This window comes from Pleurodeles waltl, chromosome 7 (assembly GCF_031143425.1).
Source record: "Pleurodeles waltl isolate 20211129_DDA chromosome 7, aPleWal1.hap1.20221129, whole genome shotgun sequence".
Lineage (NCBI taxonomy): Eukaryota > Metazoa > Chordata > Amphibia > Caudata > Salamandridae > Pleurodeles > Pleurodeles waltl.
Genome location: NC_090446.1, coordinates 23,677,536 through 23,693,977, shown reverse-complemented (window position 1 = coordinate 23,693,977; position 16,442 = coordinate 23,677,536). Strand labels below are relative to the sequence as shown.

Sequence of the window (16,442 nt, the reverse complement as noted above, 5' to 3'; positions counted from 1 at the left end):
CTGCATCTCCCTCTTCGACTTCTGCCACGGATCGACCGCTGACTGCTCCAGGACGCCTGCAAAACTGCAACAAAGTAGCAAGAAGACTACCAGCGACATTGTAGCGCCTAATCCTGCCGGCTTTCTCGACTGTTTCCTGGTGGTGCATGCTCTGGGGGCTGTCTGCCTTCACCCTGCACTGGAAGCCAAGAAGAAATCTTCCCCCTGCTACCGCAGGCACCAAACTTCTGCTTCACCGGTCTTCTGGGTCCCCTCTCATCATGACGAGTGTGGTCCCTGGAACACAGGAGCTGGATCCAAGTGACCCCGACAGTCCAATGATCCTTCTGTCCAAATTTTGTGGAGGTAAGTCCTTGCCTCCCCACGCCAGACAGTAATCCTGTGTACTGTGTGAACTGCAGCTGCTAGGGCTTCTGTGCACTCTTGCGAGGATTCCTTCATGCACAGCACAGCCCAGGTCCCCAGCACTCCGTCCTGCATTGCTAAACTCGCTGAGATGAACTCCAGCTTCGTGGGACCCTCCTTTGTAGTGTTGAGACGACCGCTGTGCTCAGTTTTCTTGAACCCGTGTTAAAGTACTTCTGCGGGTGCTGCCTCTTCCTGCGTGGGCTCTCTGTGTTGCTAAGCCTCTTTCTCCTCGCCCAAGTGGCAACCTCCTGGTCCTTCCAGGGCCCGGGTAGCACCCTTATTCTTCAACTGCGACCTCTGCAGCTAGCAAGGCTGGTTTGCGGTCTTTCTGCATGGAAATAACTCTGCGTCCTCCAGCACGCCGTGGGACATCTTCTGTGCAAAGGAGAAGTTCCTTGCATCTTCCGTTGTTGCAGAATCTTCAGCTTCTTCCACCCGGAGGCAGCCATTTTGCACCTTCATCCGGGGTTTAGTGGGCTCCTGCCCCCCCGGACACTTTTGTGACTCTTGGACTTGGTCCCCTTCCTTTAGAGGTCCTCAGGTACAGGAATCCGTCTTCAGTGCTTTGCAGTCAGTTGTGGTCTTTGCAGAATCTCCTATCACGACTTTAGTGTGTTTCTGGGGAAGTAGGGTAACTTTACTCCTACTTTTCAGGGTCTTGGGGTGGGGTATCGTGGACACCCTTAGTGTTTTCTTACACTCCCAGCGACCCTCTACACACTACACTAGGCCTGGGGTCCCTAAGTGGTTTACATTCCACTTTCTTAGTATATGGTTTGTGTTGCCCCTCGGCCTATTGCATCCTATTGTATTCTACAGTGTTTGCACTACTTTTCTAACTGTTTACTTACCTGATTTTGGTTTGTGTGTATATTTTGTGTATTTTAGTTACCTCCTAAGGGAGTATATCCTCTGTGATATTTTAGGCACATTGTCACTAAAATAAAGTACCTTTATTTTTAGTAACTCTGAGTATTGTGATTCTTCTGATATAGTGCTATATGATGTAAGTGGTATAGTAGGAGCTTTGCATGTCTCCTAGTTCAGCCTAAGCTGGACTGCTATAGCTACCTCTATCAGCCTAAGCTGCTAGAACACTACTAATCTACTAATAAGGCATAACTGGACCTGGCACAAGGTGTAAGTACCACTAGGTACCCACTATAAGCCAGGCCAGCCACCTACAGTGCATTATTTATTTGGCACTTTTAATAAGGTGGATAGGATAGCTGTCACATTTGTGATGGAGTAACCTTCTGTCAAACTCTAAATTAGGCCCAAAGACGTCATGGGGTATCTAAAGGTAGCCCTATCTCAATCCTCCTCATTTCAGTCTGGCTTTCCAGTCACATGAATGCAGGCAAAGCAGTTCCACTATCTGGAGAAGCTGTCTTCAACATCCATCTTCTGCCACGAAAAACCAGGGCTACCCAAAATGGATTCCACTGACTTCAATACTTTAGGCTCAGTGACAGAATGATCTATTTCTATGCATGTGTTTACACACACAACATGCACGTGCACTTGACATTAAGGTGGGATATCAGTGAAATATTATGGGTTTCAAATGACAGTGGAATTGTACCAATGAGGGGACAGAAGGCATCACTCTCACTGACACAGATAAAATTGTCTGGTCATGCTGAGGTACACTGCCACCACCATTTTATGTGCTACACCCTGTCAGGATAGTAGTCCTCCGTCCACTATGAGGGCAAGCTTAGTACACCCCTCCATGTCTCAGATCAGTTCCTGGACCTCACATTGTCAGGGACAGGCTTAGTCCTCTGTGCACATGTTATATTAGTGTAATGCCAATGCTAAAAGTCTGAATACCAGATTCAGTAGCAGTAGGTCACTCAGAGCAGGGGACATTTCCATCCAACACCCAGCAAGTATAAGATTGGTTGTGGGTGGTGCAAGTTGATCATTCTCTGTATTTTCTTCCTTGTGGCTACTGTGTGGACTTTCTCACTGCTTGACAATGCTGGGGACGTCTTTCATGTGGATCTTTTAGTTTGCTTGTCCTTGTGCAGACTATACTTTAGCTCAAGACCCGTCACAACAACTTGGCTTCTTGCAGACTCCTCAGACCTAGACCTAGACTAGAGGGAGATTGGTTGTTAAACTGAGGTTTACCTTCTGGTCCAGTGGTTGTTGTCCTACACCGGTGTGCAAGCCTCCTGGGCCTCCAAATAACAAAAAATACAGTACTGCTCTAGGGCTGAAGCACTCGCACCATTCTGGTGGCTGTGGCGGGATGCCTAAGCAACATGAGGGTCTAAAACTATCAAATGTTCTTAGTCATGGTCTCCACCACTCACCAGAAGCATCCTATGTTTCTGACAACATTTGGAGGATTCTGAGATTAGTCCTCTACCTGTATTTTGTCTTAGACTCAGACTCACCTGGCAACTGTTCCAGTTATTTGAGAAGTGAGACAGAATACAGAAAATAGGTTTTCATTCACAAAAATAGAAAAGAAATGGCCTGAAAACTCATCCCCATCTACTAGGCACCCACATACTCAGATAATACACAGAAAAACCCATACAGGTAAAGAACCAGGTACGCATCTCTCTGGTAGTCCAGCAAGTAATGGTATGTCCGAGAAGAACATAGATAGATTACCCCGCGGAGACCACACATTTTTGCAGCACGCACACATGGTCCACATGGACTCTACCTTCCAAATGTCCATCAGTGACCCACACATATCACATCCTCATACAGGCATCCTTCTTACATGTCCCAGACAGAATGAAGGCAAGGAGCTTCAACTATGGATACTGGATCCACTTTTACGGGGAAGTATTGGTAAGTTTCCCCAGTGAAAAGAAAGTAAAAATACTAGGATTAAAATCACATTGCTACAAAACCATTACTGGTCACTGCATAACCTGGGATAAGCTGGCACTAGACACCCTCACTCAAGAAGATTATAGCTCTGGTGTCAGTAAGACCAAAAAGAAGCACTGGCAAAGCCAACATCTATACTACACAAGAGCTATCAGTTGTATCCATGTCTTCTGGCGGTTGGTATTCAGCATGACTAAAATAAAGAACAAAAGTGCTATGACGTAGCACTTTTTTTCCTTTACCTTCTGCCATTCTGTACAGCAGCCACACTGAGGCACAACATTGCTAAACAAAACACTGACCAAGGCAAAAAACCTATTGGCTTTGCCAATGCTTGACTGTAATGGTGGAAGATGACCTTGTTAAGTGCATTACATGGATAATATTCCTATGGCCAGTCCCGGCGGCCACCCCTCCTGCATGCACCCAAACCCATGCTGAGCATGAGTTTGGATGCAGTGGGTGGATTTAAAAAAAAAAAAAACTGGAATCGCAGATCGACCTGTGGATTTGCAGGTCCGCGGATCCATGGATCGGATGAAGAAAAAAAAAAATTGAGTAATTTTTGGCCCACGAGGGACCACTTCATGTGTCCTATGGGGTCAGGATACCACTCCTCTGCCAATGTGACAAACAAAATATCAGCCGCAACTTTCCTGTGAAGTTGCGGCCAACCAATCAGGGTCTTGCTTTTCCCCCAGATTCGTGGATCCAGACCTGCGGACGATCTGCATCCCTAGATATCTATATTTTTAAAACTCTAATATCTCAGAAACTGCTGAACGGATTTACACCAAACTATAAAAAGTGTAATCTGCGGAACAGGATCTAGGTTCCTGCCAAATTTGATGTAATTCCGTTCAGCAGTTTAGGCTGTAGGGGTGTCTAAAAACTCTATGGAAAAATGAATAAGGAAAACACATTTTGAGATCCGCCTGTTTCTCAGCCCCTGCTTGACGGATCCCCCTGAAACTTTCAAGACAGCAGCTGCACTGACCAAAGTATAAGTCTTGGAAATTGCGTGAAGTTTCAGCAAGCAGCGTCCGTCTAGGGAAACTCCCACTGACCTTGGTTTGATCCATGCCTGTAGCAGGCAGGAGGCCCAGTCACACGAGTGAGGTACCATTTATTTCAGGACACTTGAGGGAAGGCTAGCTGGTAGGAAATTTGAAAAACGCAGATTAGAGAACATTCCACCACACAAATGTAAGGAAAATGTGTGGTTTTCCCAAAGTTTGAGGTTTGCACAAGCTTCTGGGTACAAAAACATGGTGAGAACCACACGCCATCCTACCCTGGATTTCCCCAAGTGTATAGTTTTCTAAAGTATGCAGGTTTGCTAGGCTTAACTAGGTCCTGGCTGAGCTAGAGTCCAAAATCCACAGCTCTCACATTGCAAAACAAAAGGGTCAGGTTTCTGTGAAAAAATGTGATGTATTGATGTTGCATTTTGAGCCCTTTCCTTTAAAGGGCACTAGTCCTACCCAAACAAGTGAGGTACCATTTTTATCACAAACCTTGCGGGAATGCTGTGTGGTAGGAAAGGTGTAGCTCCTCACATATTTCAGAACTTTCCATCACAGAAATGTAAGGAAAATATGTGTTTTCACCCAAAGTTTGAGTTTTGCAGGGACTTCTGAGTAAGAAAACCGAGTGACTGCCAAGCAAGTCACCCCAATCCGGACTCCCCAGGAGTCCAGTTTTCCAAAATCTGCAGATTTGCTAGGTTTTCTTAAGTGCCAGCTGAGATAGGGCTGAAAATCCACAACTACCCTTTTCCTTGGAAAAATGTGCATGTCCATGTTGTGTTTTGGGCTCTTTTCTGTTGCAGGCACTAGGCCTACTCACACAAGTGAGGCACCATTTTTATTGGATGACTTGCCAGAACTCTGGGTGGAAGAACATTCATGACTCTGTGCAGATTCTAGAACTTTCCATCATACAAAGTTGAGGAAAATATTTATTTTTAGGCACAGTTTGAGGTTTGCAAGGGCTTCTTGGTAAGAAAATCTGGTATGAACTATGCAAGTCTACCTAACCTGATTCCCCGGCTGTCTAGTTTTCAAAAATGTGCAGGTTTACTAGGCTTCCATAGGTACTGGATAAGCTAGGACTTAACATCCTCATCAACACACATTTCGAAAAAATGCTTCTAGTGAAAACTCTTAAGTGTTCATGTTGGATTTGGGGTCCTTTTATACTGCAGACACTGTGCCTACTGACACAAGTGAGGTACCATTTTTATGGGAGACATGTGGGATCACAGAATAGTAGGGCATTTGTTTTACCTATTGGATGTATCTGCATTTGTGCCTTCCAAATGTAAGCCAGTGTATAAGAAAAAAAGACATTTTAGATAATGCCCTCTGAAACAAATGCTAGTATGGGTACACACAAATTTAAAGATGTCCTGGCAACCTCTGCTCCTAAACTCAGATTCTGGTGTCCATTTCAGATTCGCAGAGCTTTCCCTCACACCCATTTTCCAATCTTTATATTTTACAATATGAACTGCTGTATAGTCGGTACACAATGAAAAACCATTGTTAGGTGCACTTCACTTTTTGGCTCTGGGTACCTCAGGTTCTTGGAACACCTATAAACCCTATACATCCCCATGACTAGAATGGTCTGGCAGACAGAAAGGTATATTCCTTTTGTACAGATGGAAACTATGAAAAATGCCAAAACTGTTGTAACAAAATAGTTTTTTGGATTCAACTTTCCATTTTCCTGGAAGCTGGGAAGATGGTGACTGTAGCACGCCAGACTTTTTGTAGTTACCATGTTTAGGAAAAAACGCAGACATCTTTATGTACAGCATTCTTTTCCTATTTCTCCCCCCAAAAACATAATTAGCAGTATTTTGGCTATTTTCTGGGGTCAGGTTAGTCACTCTGACAAGCGAGACTGGCTGGCCTTGAGTGGTACTGAAAAAGGATGGGATGATCTGAGGCCTAAGAAGTGGTGTCCAATCACTCCCAGCAATTACTGTGCTTCCCCGATAATTCCCGGCTCTATCCCACAAATGCCAGATCTGGAACAAAGCCTGTCACGGATTAACAGGTCCCTGCGGTTTCGAGGGAGCGGGTGAGGATAAATGGGGGACAGGCAGCAGCAGAGCAAGCTAAACCGAGGATGGGAAAACCCAGACTTGAGCCTTGCTGCTTCTGCCTCACCCTCTCTGCAGCCATCTCTCTCCTGCACTCACTCTTTCTCTCTCTCTGCCACACTCACTCTTGTGCCTGTTTTCTGCTCTCTCTTTGTGCTCTGCTGTCTTTTGGGCCTCTCTCTCTTTTGCATCTTTTTTGCTTTCTGCTTCCTTTTACCACTTTCCTCCACTTTTGTGCCCTTCTTGTTTTAGTGCCTCTGTCTCCCTTTGGCCTCTCTCCACTTCTGTGCAGTTTTTCTTTGTGACTTTTTCTCTTTTGTGTGCCTTTCTCGTTTGTGCATTTTTTCAGCCTCTTTTCTGCTGTTTTCCTCTTCCAGCTCTTTCTGCCGCATCAGGATCCCTCAGCCTCCCTACACCCGCCTGCGCTTTTCCTTCTTCAGCCTCCCCTAACTCCTTACTGACTTCCCGCGTCACCTTCTCACCTCTTCTTCCCACTCTTAGAAGCCCGGCTAATCACCCACATTCTTTCCCCCCCAAACCTATTTAATGGCGGAAGCTGTGTGACCATGCTGCTGGCACAACAAAGGAAAGCTCATCTGCACCTGTCTGTGCTTGGACCGCACCCAGTACTACGAACCTGGTCCAATCAGCCCCCACTGCTACACCACAGGGATCCTACGCTTGCTCGACCTAGGCCATTGTTCTACCCGCTGCTGCCACACCACACACCATGGAAGGACCCTTCACATGCACCCACTGACGCTTCACCTGCAGCAACACACCCCCACATGTCCCCTGTGCAACAACACCTTTGCCACTCACTTGGCAAATGGCTCACAACATACCAACAATTCAACAATCACCCGCTTGCATGCTTCTCAGCACCAGCTTGCTCAGCAAATACGCAACCGAGATCTGAGATCTCAGCAACAGCGTGCCGGACCTCCTCTTCATCATGGAATCCTGACTCAACCCAGCATCAGCACCCAACATCGCCGTGGAGCAAGTTATCCCTTATTAGTTAAATGTAGACAGTGTCTAGAAGCCAGGCTCTCTAGGGGTAGTGTGGATGACCAGCCAAGGCATGACTAGGAGACATGCAAAGCTCATGTAATACCACTGTAGTCACACAGTACTCACACGCATGAAAGAAAATACTCAGTGTTACAAAAATAAAGGTACTTTATTTTGGTGACACAAATGCCAAGAATACCATAGAGACTATACTCCCCTATCAGGTAAGTTATACACAAACTACATTCACTAGTATGCAGAAATAGCTGTAAAAACAGTTAGAAAACAGTGTAAATAGTGAAAATCACAATAGTTATAAAGGTGCCTGGGGGAACACAAACCATATTCTAAGAAACTGGAATGCCAATGTCGGTTCCCCACCTAGGCAAGTGTAGTGTGTAGAGGGGTGCTGGGAGTATTAGAAAACACCAAAGGTTAGTAATAGAACCCATCACAGAGCCCAGGAAAGCAGGAGTAAATCACAGTAACTTTCCTAGAACACACAAGAATATGAGAAAGAAGATATTGCAAGAATCAGAAGAGACTGCAAGACATCAACGATGGATTCCTGGACCTGAAGACCTGTGGAAGAAGGGGACCGAGTCCAAGAGGCACTGAAGAGTCCAGGGAGAACAGGAGCCCCTGCTAACCCAGATGAAGGTCCAAAAGAAGAACCACCGGTGAAGAACAACAGTCAGTACTGCACTCAAGAAAAAGGATGCTGGTTTCTGGTTGGTGCAGATGATGTCCCACGCCGGATGGATGATTGCAGACTGGGTTGCACTGCTGGATTCCGCCAACAAGCCTTGACACACGCAAAGCTCGCAGTTAGTGCAAAGTGGCGCTGCCAGGGACCAGGAGGGAATCGATGGACTCTATACAGCAGGGGGAGTCAGAGGGTGCTCTCAGCAACTCAGAGAGCCCTCAGAAGACCAGGCAACATGCTTAAGAGTTCCACAGCACAGGGACAAAGAAGGTGCAAAAGGAGGCCCATGCAGCACAACAACAAAGGGTCCCACTCCGCTGGAGAACCACTGTGCGCCACAGAAAAGAGTGCTGGGGGCTGGAGCTGCACGGTGCACGAAGAACTTTGTGGAAAGATGCCAACAAGCCTTGGCAACTGCAAAACACGTGGTGCATGGGTGTATTGTCCTGCATGGGAAGGCGAGCACTTACCTCCACCAAAGTTGGACCGTTGGACGCCAGGACCATCGGGACCACTTCAGTCCACTGCCCGTGATGCAGGATCCATGCAGCTCGCCAGGAGAGGGTTCCCACACAAACGTTGTTGCAGAGAGGTGCCTGCTGAAGCAGGGGAGTAACTCCTTAACTCCAAGGGAGATTCCTTTGTTCTTCTTGTGCAGGCTGAAGACAGGCTGTCCTCTGAGGATGCACGACTGGGAGGCAGTTGCAGTTGCTGGCAGGAGCTGAAGATACAATGTTGCAGAAGTCGTCTTTGCTTCTTTGTTGCACTTGTAGAGTTCCTGGAGGGTCCAGATGCAGTTTCTTCGGTAAGAAGGTGAAGTAAAGGATGCAGAGGATTCCTGCTGGAGCCTTGCAATCCGAATCTGAAGAACCACCCAGGAGAGAGACCCTAAATAGCCCAGAAAGGGGGATTGGCCAGCTAACAGGTAAGCACCTATCAGGGGAGGGCTCTGGCGTCACCTGCTGGCACTGGCCACTCAGATGCTCCCAGAGTGCCGTGCGAACTTGGAATCCAAGATGGCAAACCCCAGGGACCCTCTAGAGGAGTTCTGAGCATCACCCCTGGGGTGGTGATGGACAGGGGAGTGGTCACTCTCCGTTCCTTTGTCCAGTTTCGCCTCAGAGCAGGGACTGGGAACCCTGAACCGGTGTAGACTAGATTATGCATCCCTGCACTCACGAAGTCCGGGAAAATGGTCCTGGACGTCATGGGGGCACCTCTGCACAAGCAGAGGTGCCCTCAAACACAGGTACTCTGCACCCTGCCTTCAGGGCTGAAGGGCCTGCTATAGGGGTGACTTATAAGTGACCTGTTGCAGTGTAAATGGCAGCGAAAGGGTGGATGCACCTTTTTACACAGGCTGCAATGACAGTCCTGCAAAAGCCTTTGCATGGACTGCCTATGGTGGCAAAAGAAATGCTGCAGCCCATGGGGATCCCCAGGAGCCCCAATGCCCTGGGTACCTAGGTAACATATACTAGGGACTTATAAGGGGGCACCAGTATGCCATTTTTGGGTGAAATACTGGGTTACCAGTATGCCGTGATAAACCTTAGAGGAGAGAGAGCATAATCACTGGGGTCCTGGTTAGCAGGAGCCCAGTGAGCACAATCAATCACACTGACATCAGGCAGAAAATGGTGGTAACCATGTCAAAAAGAGGTACTTTCCTACAGGCCATCCCAGCAAGTTACAAGATCACACATCAGGACCACCTTCACAAGCTAGGAGGAAGACTCACAACCATCCACAAGGACACCATCAAATGTGTCACTTCCACAGACATTGGCACTCACTTTATGGAACACATGTATTTTTGTCTACAAACAAACATCAGCTTCCGTCTGAAAGGCACCCTTGCATATCGACCACTCGGACTACAAACTAACTTCAGCAACCTCATTACAGACTTCATCGCTGCCTTCACCCTCAACTCCAAAGAAACTCCACGGACTTCATACTACTCTGTGACCTCAATTTAAACCTTGAGTACCCCATAGATCTCTGTTTAACAGCCCCTCCCCTCTCCCCCCCCCAAAATCCATAACAACGTTGGACTCACCCAGCTCTTCACAGACCCCAAACAAATCACAGGACATACTCTGGGACCAATGTTCACCACCAGGCAAAGGGTCACCTACAACTCCACCTCAGCCCACATGGACCGGCTACTCCATCATACACTTCCAAATCACCACATCACAACTCAACGCACCCACCAGCACCAACCTACCAAGCCAGATCTGGAGCAAAGGAAAAGAGGCGGACTGACTCAACACCCTCAAATTGGACAAACACAACAACACCCACAAGGACATCACCAACTTTAACAAATGATTCAAGAACTGTGCAGACTCCAGCACACCCACCAAAAGCAACAAACAAAGAGGTTGGTACAGGGTCAACCTCCGGGAATCTAACCACCACTGCAAACAACTATAAAGATAATGAAGCTTCAACCATGGTGCTGAACTAACTCCTGAGAGACGCCGAAAGAAAAATCTAACTGAAAGTATAGAGATGAGCACCAATAGCTGCAAGACTTCTTGATCGTTAAAGAAATCACCACCCGAAGCTGTGCCAACACCATCACAAATTTAAAGGAACTCTGCGACGAGTAATCTAATTTCTTCCAGAGCAAAATAGAAAAACTATTTAAATAGAAGAAGGCCATCAACAAACAACTCACCAACAACTTCGTATGCCATGACCTACAAGACCACACCCAATTAGGTTTACGGAGCAATCACAGCACAGAAACAGCACTCTTCGCAGCCACAGACGACATCCACAGAAAACTGGACCACGGAGAAACCACAGCCCCTGTCCTACTTGACCTCTCCGCCACCTTCCATGCAGTCTCCCCCCACACACTTGTCAAAAGACTGCACAACAGAGGCATTCTGGTACCACCCTCAACTGGATAAGCTCCTTCCTCACAGGAAAAACACTGCAAGCCAGACTACCACCCTATGCATTGGAACCCTGTAATCAGATCTGCGAGTCCCCCAGGGTTCTCACTTATCTCAACCCTATTCAACATCTACATGACACGTTTGCTAACATCACTGGGTCACAAGGCATCTCCATCATATCCTACGCTGATTACACTGAGTGCATTCTTTCTCTAACTGACAAGCCCATCACCACCAGAACCCACTTCTCAAACTGCCTGATCAGTGTAGCAGGCTGGATGAGATCTAACTGCCTGAAACTCAACTCAGACAAGATGGGACTCCACCTAGTAGTTATCAGAGCTCAGACCACACCCACCCCAACCAACTGCACCAAAAACCTGAGAATCATTCTGGTAGACAAGCTCAATCTGGTAGCACAAGTCAACGTGGTTAGCTCCTCCTGCTTATGCATGCTCTGCAAAACCTTCAAATGGCTACCCTGAAACACCAGACGCACTTTCATGCAAGCCCTCATCACAAGCAGACCAGACTAGAGCAAATCGCTATATGCTGGGATTCCAACCATCTCCTCCACCAACTTTGGACCATCCAGAACGCCACAGAGTCATCATTGACCTCCCACAATGCAGCCACAACTCACCATACGTCAGAGAGCTCCACTGGCTCCCCATACACAATCGCTGCCAATTCAAACTCCTCACGCACACATCCAACACACTTCACATCGGTCCAACATACCTGAACTATCACGTTCACTTCCACCAACCCACCAGACACTGTAGCTCAGCCTCACTCACACACACACGCACACATGCACACACTCACACACACACACACACCATCCGCAAAAGCAGAATCGAAGGTCTAGAATTCACCTAGATCACACCCAATGCCTGGAACAACCTCCCTCAGAACATCAGGGCCTCCAGCTCACTTCTTCAAATCCACAAGAAGCTGAAGACCTGGCTCGTCGACTAACTCATTGGGGCTGACATCCAACACATTAAGTCTTTCACCTACACGCATACTCCAGGGCCTGGATAGCCTCAGGGATAATTAGTCACGCTGGACAATTTCACATAACATAGCATAGTTGACGGGGAAGAAGCAAAAAGAGGGCTTAAAAATAAAGTGCGCTGCAAAAAGATTAGATAGAACACGTGTACTTGGTCCATGCTTCAGGGAGGTGCTAAGAAAGGAAAAGAAGGGAAGCCTATGGGAGCTAAGAAATCGAAATATTGCAAAGAAGTGACAATTAAAACAACCCGTGGTATGCTGTAGCCGGGTGGTAAACCCACTGAATGGTAAACAATACACCTCACAGCACAAGTTATCCGCTGTGGTATGTAAGATCCAATAACAAGGAGAACTGTGGTTGGTTTGCATGACTGTCAAAACCACTACAGAAAAGCACTAGGGAGTCCAAATATCATTGTAAGCGAGGTAGCTTCACTTTATCAAGCCAGGCACTAGACTTTACCCTAATGCTTTGGGGCCGGAAGAACGTTTACATGTGCTCTGCTGCAGAAAATGATTAATCGGTTGTGGGTGGTATTTACTGACCCCTGTCTGCTGGACTTTGTGGAAATGGATGCATGCAGGCTTGCTGGTCTGCGTGTACGTGGTTATCCCGTCCGGCATATTACGATGTCCATGGGTTTAATAGGATTGTAATACAGCAGAAGGGATATCCATCACGTTTGTTCCGTCTGCCAAAACCTAAATCAGGCCTTTAAACTTTTTGGCTTTGTCAATGATTTGATGATTTTTAAGTCATCATTATAAAGTGTTCAGTTAAAAGAAACCCCAAGTAGCCCAAAGAAAGAGTCTTCCAGACCTGATTTTGAAGTCCTTGTTGTCAGCAGCCGGTCTCCTTCAGGTGGAATGCGTAACCTTGTCTCGTCCCCCCTCTGGTCTGGTCTCTTCCGGTCCAGTGTCCACCTGACCCTCTCCTCCACCTCAGTGGTCTGCTCATGGCACTGGCCTGTCAGCAGCTTCAGCTCATTCGTCAGGTTGGAGAGGTCCCCCAGGGCCCTGGCAGAGAGCTTCTCAGACACTTCACCCAGGAGTTGGTACAGCCGCCTGTGGTCCTCGCGCTCCTGGGCCGTGAAGGAGGTGTAGCTGGCCCAACGCAGCCCCTGTGTGGGCAGGGGCAGCAGCCGGGGCCCTTTCCAGGACGGGGCCAGGTTGGACAGGGCAGAGGTGCTGGTCAGCAGGTCCTTCAGGGCCCTGAAGAGGGAGCTGAGCTCACACCACAGTTGGTCCTGCGTCGAGGGGTCCTGCTCCCCGGGGTCCAGCTCCTCCTTGAGCCAGGTGCAGTCCTCTTCAGAAGGCTGCTCCCTGGTCAGCAGCAGGTTCAAAACCCACTGCTGCAGCGTCTCCCAGAGCTGAGCCCTGTCCTCCAGGGGGCACTCGCGGTCCCACAGGGCTTTGCCCACCTCCAGGAGGGCCACAGTCAGCAAGTTAAAGCTCACCGTCCACTGCGTGGTCTCTGACTCATTCTTCAATTTGATTAAATGCTTTTCTTTATCAATGTCAGATTCTTCTAGCCCTAGATCTGCTACAACTTTCTCTTCTGTCGCCCATGTCTCTGACATCTGTCCTTTGGTATGTGCCACCCCTTTCCTAGACACCTCTCCGTTGGTTTGTGCCACCCCTCTCTCTAACATCTCGCCTTGTTTTCTGCTACTCTTATGTCTGCCAAATCTTAATTTTCTTCTCTCGACGTCGACCCGCTATCTGCCTTCAGTCCCTCTCCTCTCATCACCCGCAGAATATCGGCGTCCCCCAAACCCACGGCCACGAGACAAGAACAGCGGACTCCCGGCAGCTCCCGAGCGCACCGGCGGCTCTTGGGCGTAGACTGTCCGCTGCCCGGTTTTTCTCAAAATGTCCGAACTCCTTTCTCTTATCCGCTGCCGTTTTCGGGAAATAAAATCACTCCCGCCCCCCAGAAGCAGAGAAAAAGCGCTTTCACTTTCGTAACCTTTGTATTGCCCACACTGGAAGACACGCATAGCTGCAAAAATACCGCATTAAAAAGTTGTAGATTGCAGTATTTTGATAATTAAAACATGAAAAACCAAACTCAAAGCATGATTATCACTGAGTATGGTGGGGCCAGTAAGCGCTTATATAATGGCAAAAGAGCAATTCTCTTGTCTCTGTGCACTTTACACGTGTTAATTTATATTTTAAGAAATGTCTTTATTTCACTCCCACCTGAAGCTTATTAGCGAGACTGTCATAAATCTTGTACTTTTCAAGGAGTTGCTTTGTTAATGCAGGTGAACTTGTTTGAGATATAACATTGCTCACCCTAATGGACACGAGCACTTCGGGTCAGCGGATGAGATGTCACTGATTCACCCTGGGTGGAGAGAAAGGAGGACCTCGGTGCCCCCACATCTGAAGCTGGCAAAGAGCAGCCTAATGGTGGTGGCTGGGGTCTGCCCTCTCCACAGATGGCACAGGGACCGGTGCTCCCCAGTGAATCATTTGAGCTGGTGGTTTGGTGGGGTGTGATAGGCGGCACCTATTTTTCTGCCTCAGGCTTTACTGCGAGCAAAAGACACATATTGGAAAGACGAAGTAAGAGAAAAACGAAAAAGCTTCACAAAGGGAGAAAGTAGAAAGCTGCAAGAGTGAGCTGAAGGGGCAGGGATTAGCTGCAAATGGATTAAAGAGGCCGGAGATGTTGTTTGGATTATGCGGCCTCAGTATTCCGTGTTCGCACATTTAATTACAGCAGCCGCGTGTATCAGAGGAGAGCACCGGCACATTTTTATTTACAAATTAAGCACTAGCCCTCCCGGAGGAAAGGAGAGAGTCCCACACCAGAAGCAGCTGCACCCGAGGGCACTGTGTGCCTGAGCCGTGCCAGGCCAGATCTAACATATAGCCCCCCTACTAACAGCCCACCCCCATGGCTATAACATAGAGGCTTGCCATCTAACAACCCCTTCCTGACAAGCAGCTGTTCCCGTGCCAAAATGCACATTAAGGTGGTCATTACAACCTCAGCGTTCTTTTTACAAGACCGCCGAGGGACCGCCGTGCGGAAGACCGCCAGTAGTGGTGGTTTGCCGCTCGGTGTATTATGTCTGTTGGCTGCTCTCCGTCCTTTTTCTGACGGAGAGCCTCCAACAGCCATACTGGCGGGCGGCGGGGAAGTGGAGGTTGCTCCACCTTCACCGCCACGCCAACAGAACACTGCCCAGCGAATCACATCCTGTGATTCGGCGTTGCGGTGTTCTGTTGGCGGTGTGGTGTCGGCGGAGCAGCCCCCATGGCTCCCGTCCCCTCCCGGAGTATCGACGGAACAGGTAAGTCGATCGTCCGTTAGGGTAGGGGGGTGTTGTGTGTTGTGTGGGTGCATGGGGGTGTGCGTCTGTGTATGTAGAGGGGGTGTGTGAGTGCGTGTATGCTTGCGGGGGTGTTGCGTGTTTTGGGAATGAGTGTGTGTATGTCTGTGGGTATGTCTGTATGGATGTGTGCGTGTATGTTTGTATGTGGGTGTGCGTGTCTGACTGTGTTTGTGTATGTTGGCATATATGTCGGTGTGTGTGCGTGTGTGTGTTTGTGGTGCCTGCATGCGTGTTGTGTGTGTGTGAATTATGTGATGTTGGGGGTCGGGTGGGGAGGGGGGGCGTAGGGGAGGGAGTTGGGATGGGGGTGGGGGGTGGGGGAGACCCCTATCAGTGCCAGGGAAGGAATTCCCTGGCACTGATAATGCTTACCGCCATGGATTTCATGGCGGTTCCAACCGCAGGAAATCCACGGCGGTAAGCCGGGTCAAAATACCGCTGGTGGTATAGTGGTGGCCTCCAGGCTGGAGACCCAGGTCTCCAGCCCGGCGGTCGTCTCCGCCCTGGCGGGCGGAACGGAGAACCGGCGGATGACCATGGCGGTAACTGCCATGGTCATAATACAAAAAAAAAGACCACCAGCCTGTTGGCGGTCTTACCGCCGCTTCTCCGCCTTCCGCCAGGGTCATAATGACCCCCAGAGTCTACACATCTGCAGCAGCTGAGTGACACATCTCTGCACATGTGTAGTAAATCCTAGTTTATTTTAATGGGATACAGGAGTTAGTTTAGCCGTTGGCTTGCAGAATACGTGCCCCCATCACCTAGTGATGTTTAGCCTTTTTAGCAAGCTCTGTTTTAGCGCATTTATTAAATTAATTCTTTCAAGATGGCTGCCTTGTTGTGACTTAGGCCCATGCTTTGATTTCCCTTATCATTGCCACCGCGCTAAGGCGTCAAGACCAGGCGACAAATACAAATACAAACAAACTGAAGGTGTCCGAGTTACGGACTTTCCCTCTTCACGCTTTTGAGGGAATGTTTAGACCAATTACCGTCCCAAGCACGCCTTGTTGTCTATCGCTTGGGAACTAACCGACGTCAGGGGTCTAGGCAGA

General features: G+C 48.4%; 1 protein-coding gene across 1 annotated transcript in view; it reads right to left on the bottom strand.

Annotated features, from left to right (window-relative positions):
• LOC138303580 (uncharacterized) overlaps window positions 1-13,917 on the bottom strand; it is a 69,654-nt gene extending 55,737 nt beyond the window's left edge. The window contains exon 1 of the mRNA XM_069242844.1: window positions 12,855-13,917. Within this exon, the coding sequence (XP_069098945.1) occupies window positions 12,855-13,686 (832 nt within the window). The 5' untranslated portion in view covers window positions 13,687-13,917. The remainder of the gene's footprint in view (window positions 1-12,854) is intronic.
• Between the last annotated feature and the right edge of the window lie 2,525 nt (window positions 13,918-16,442).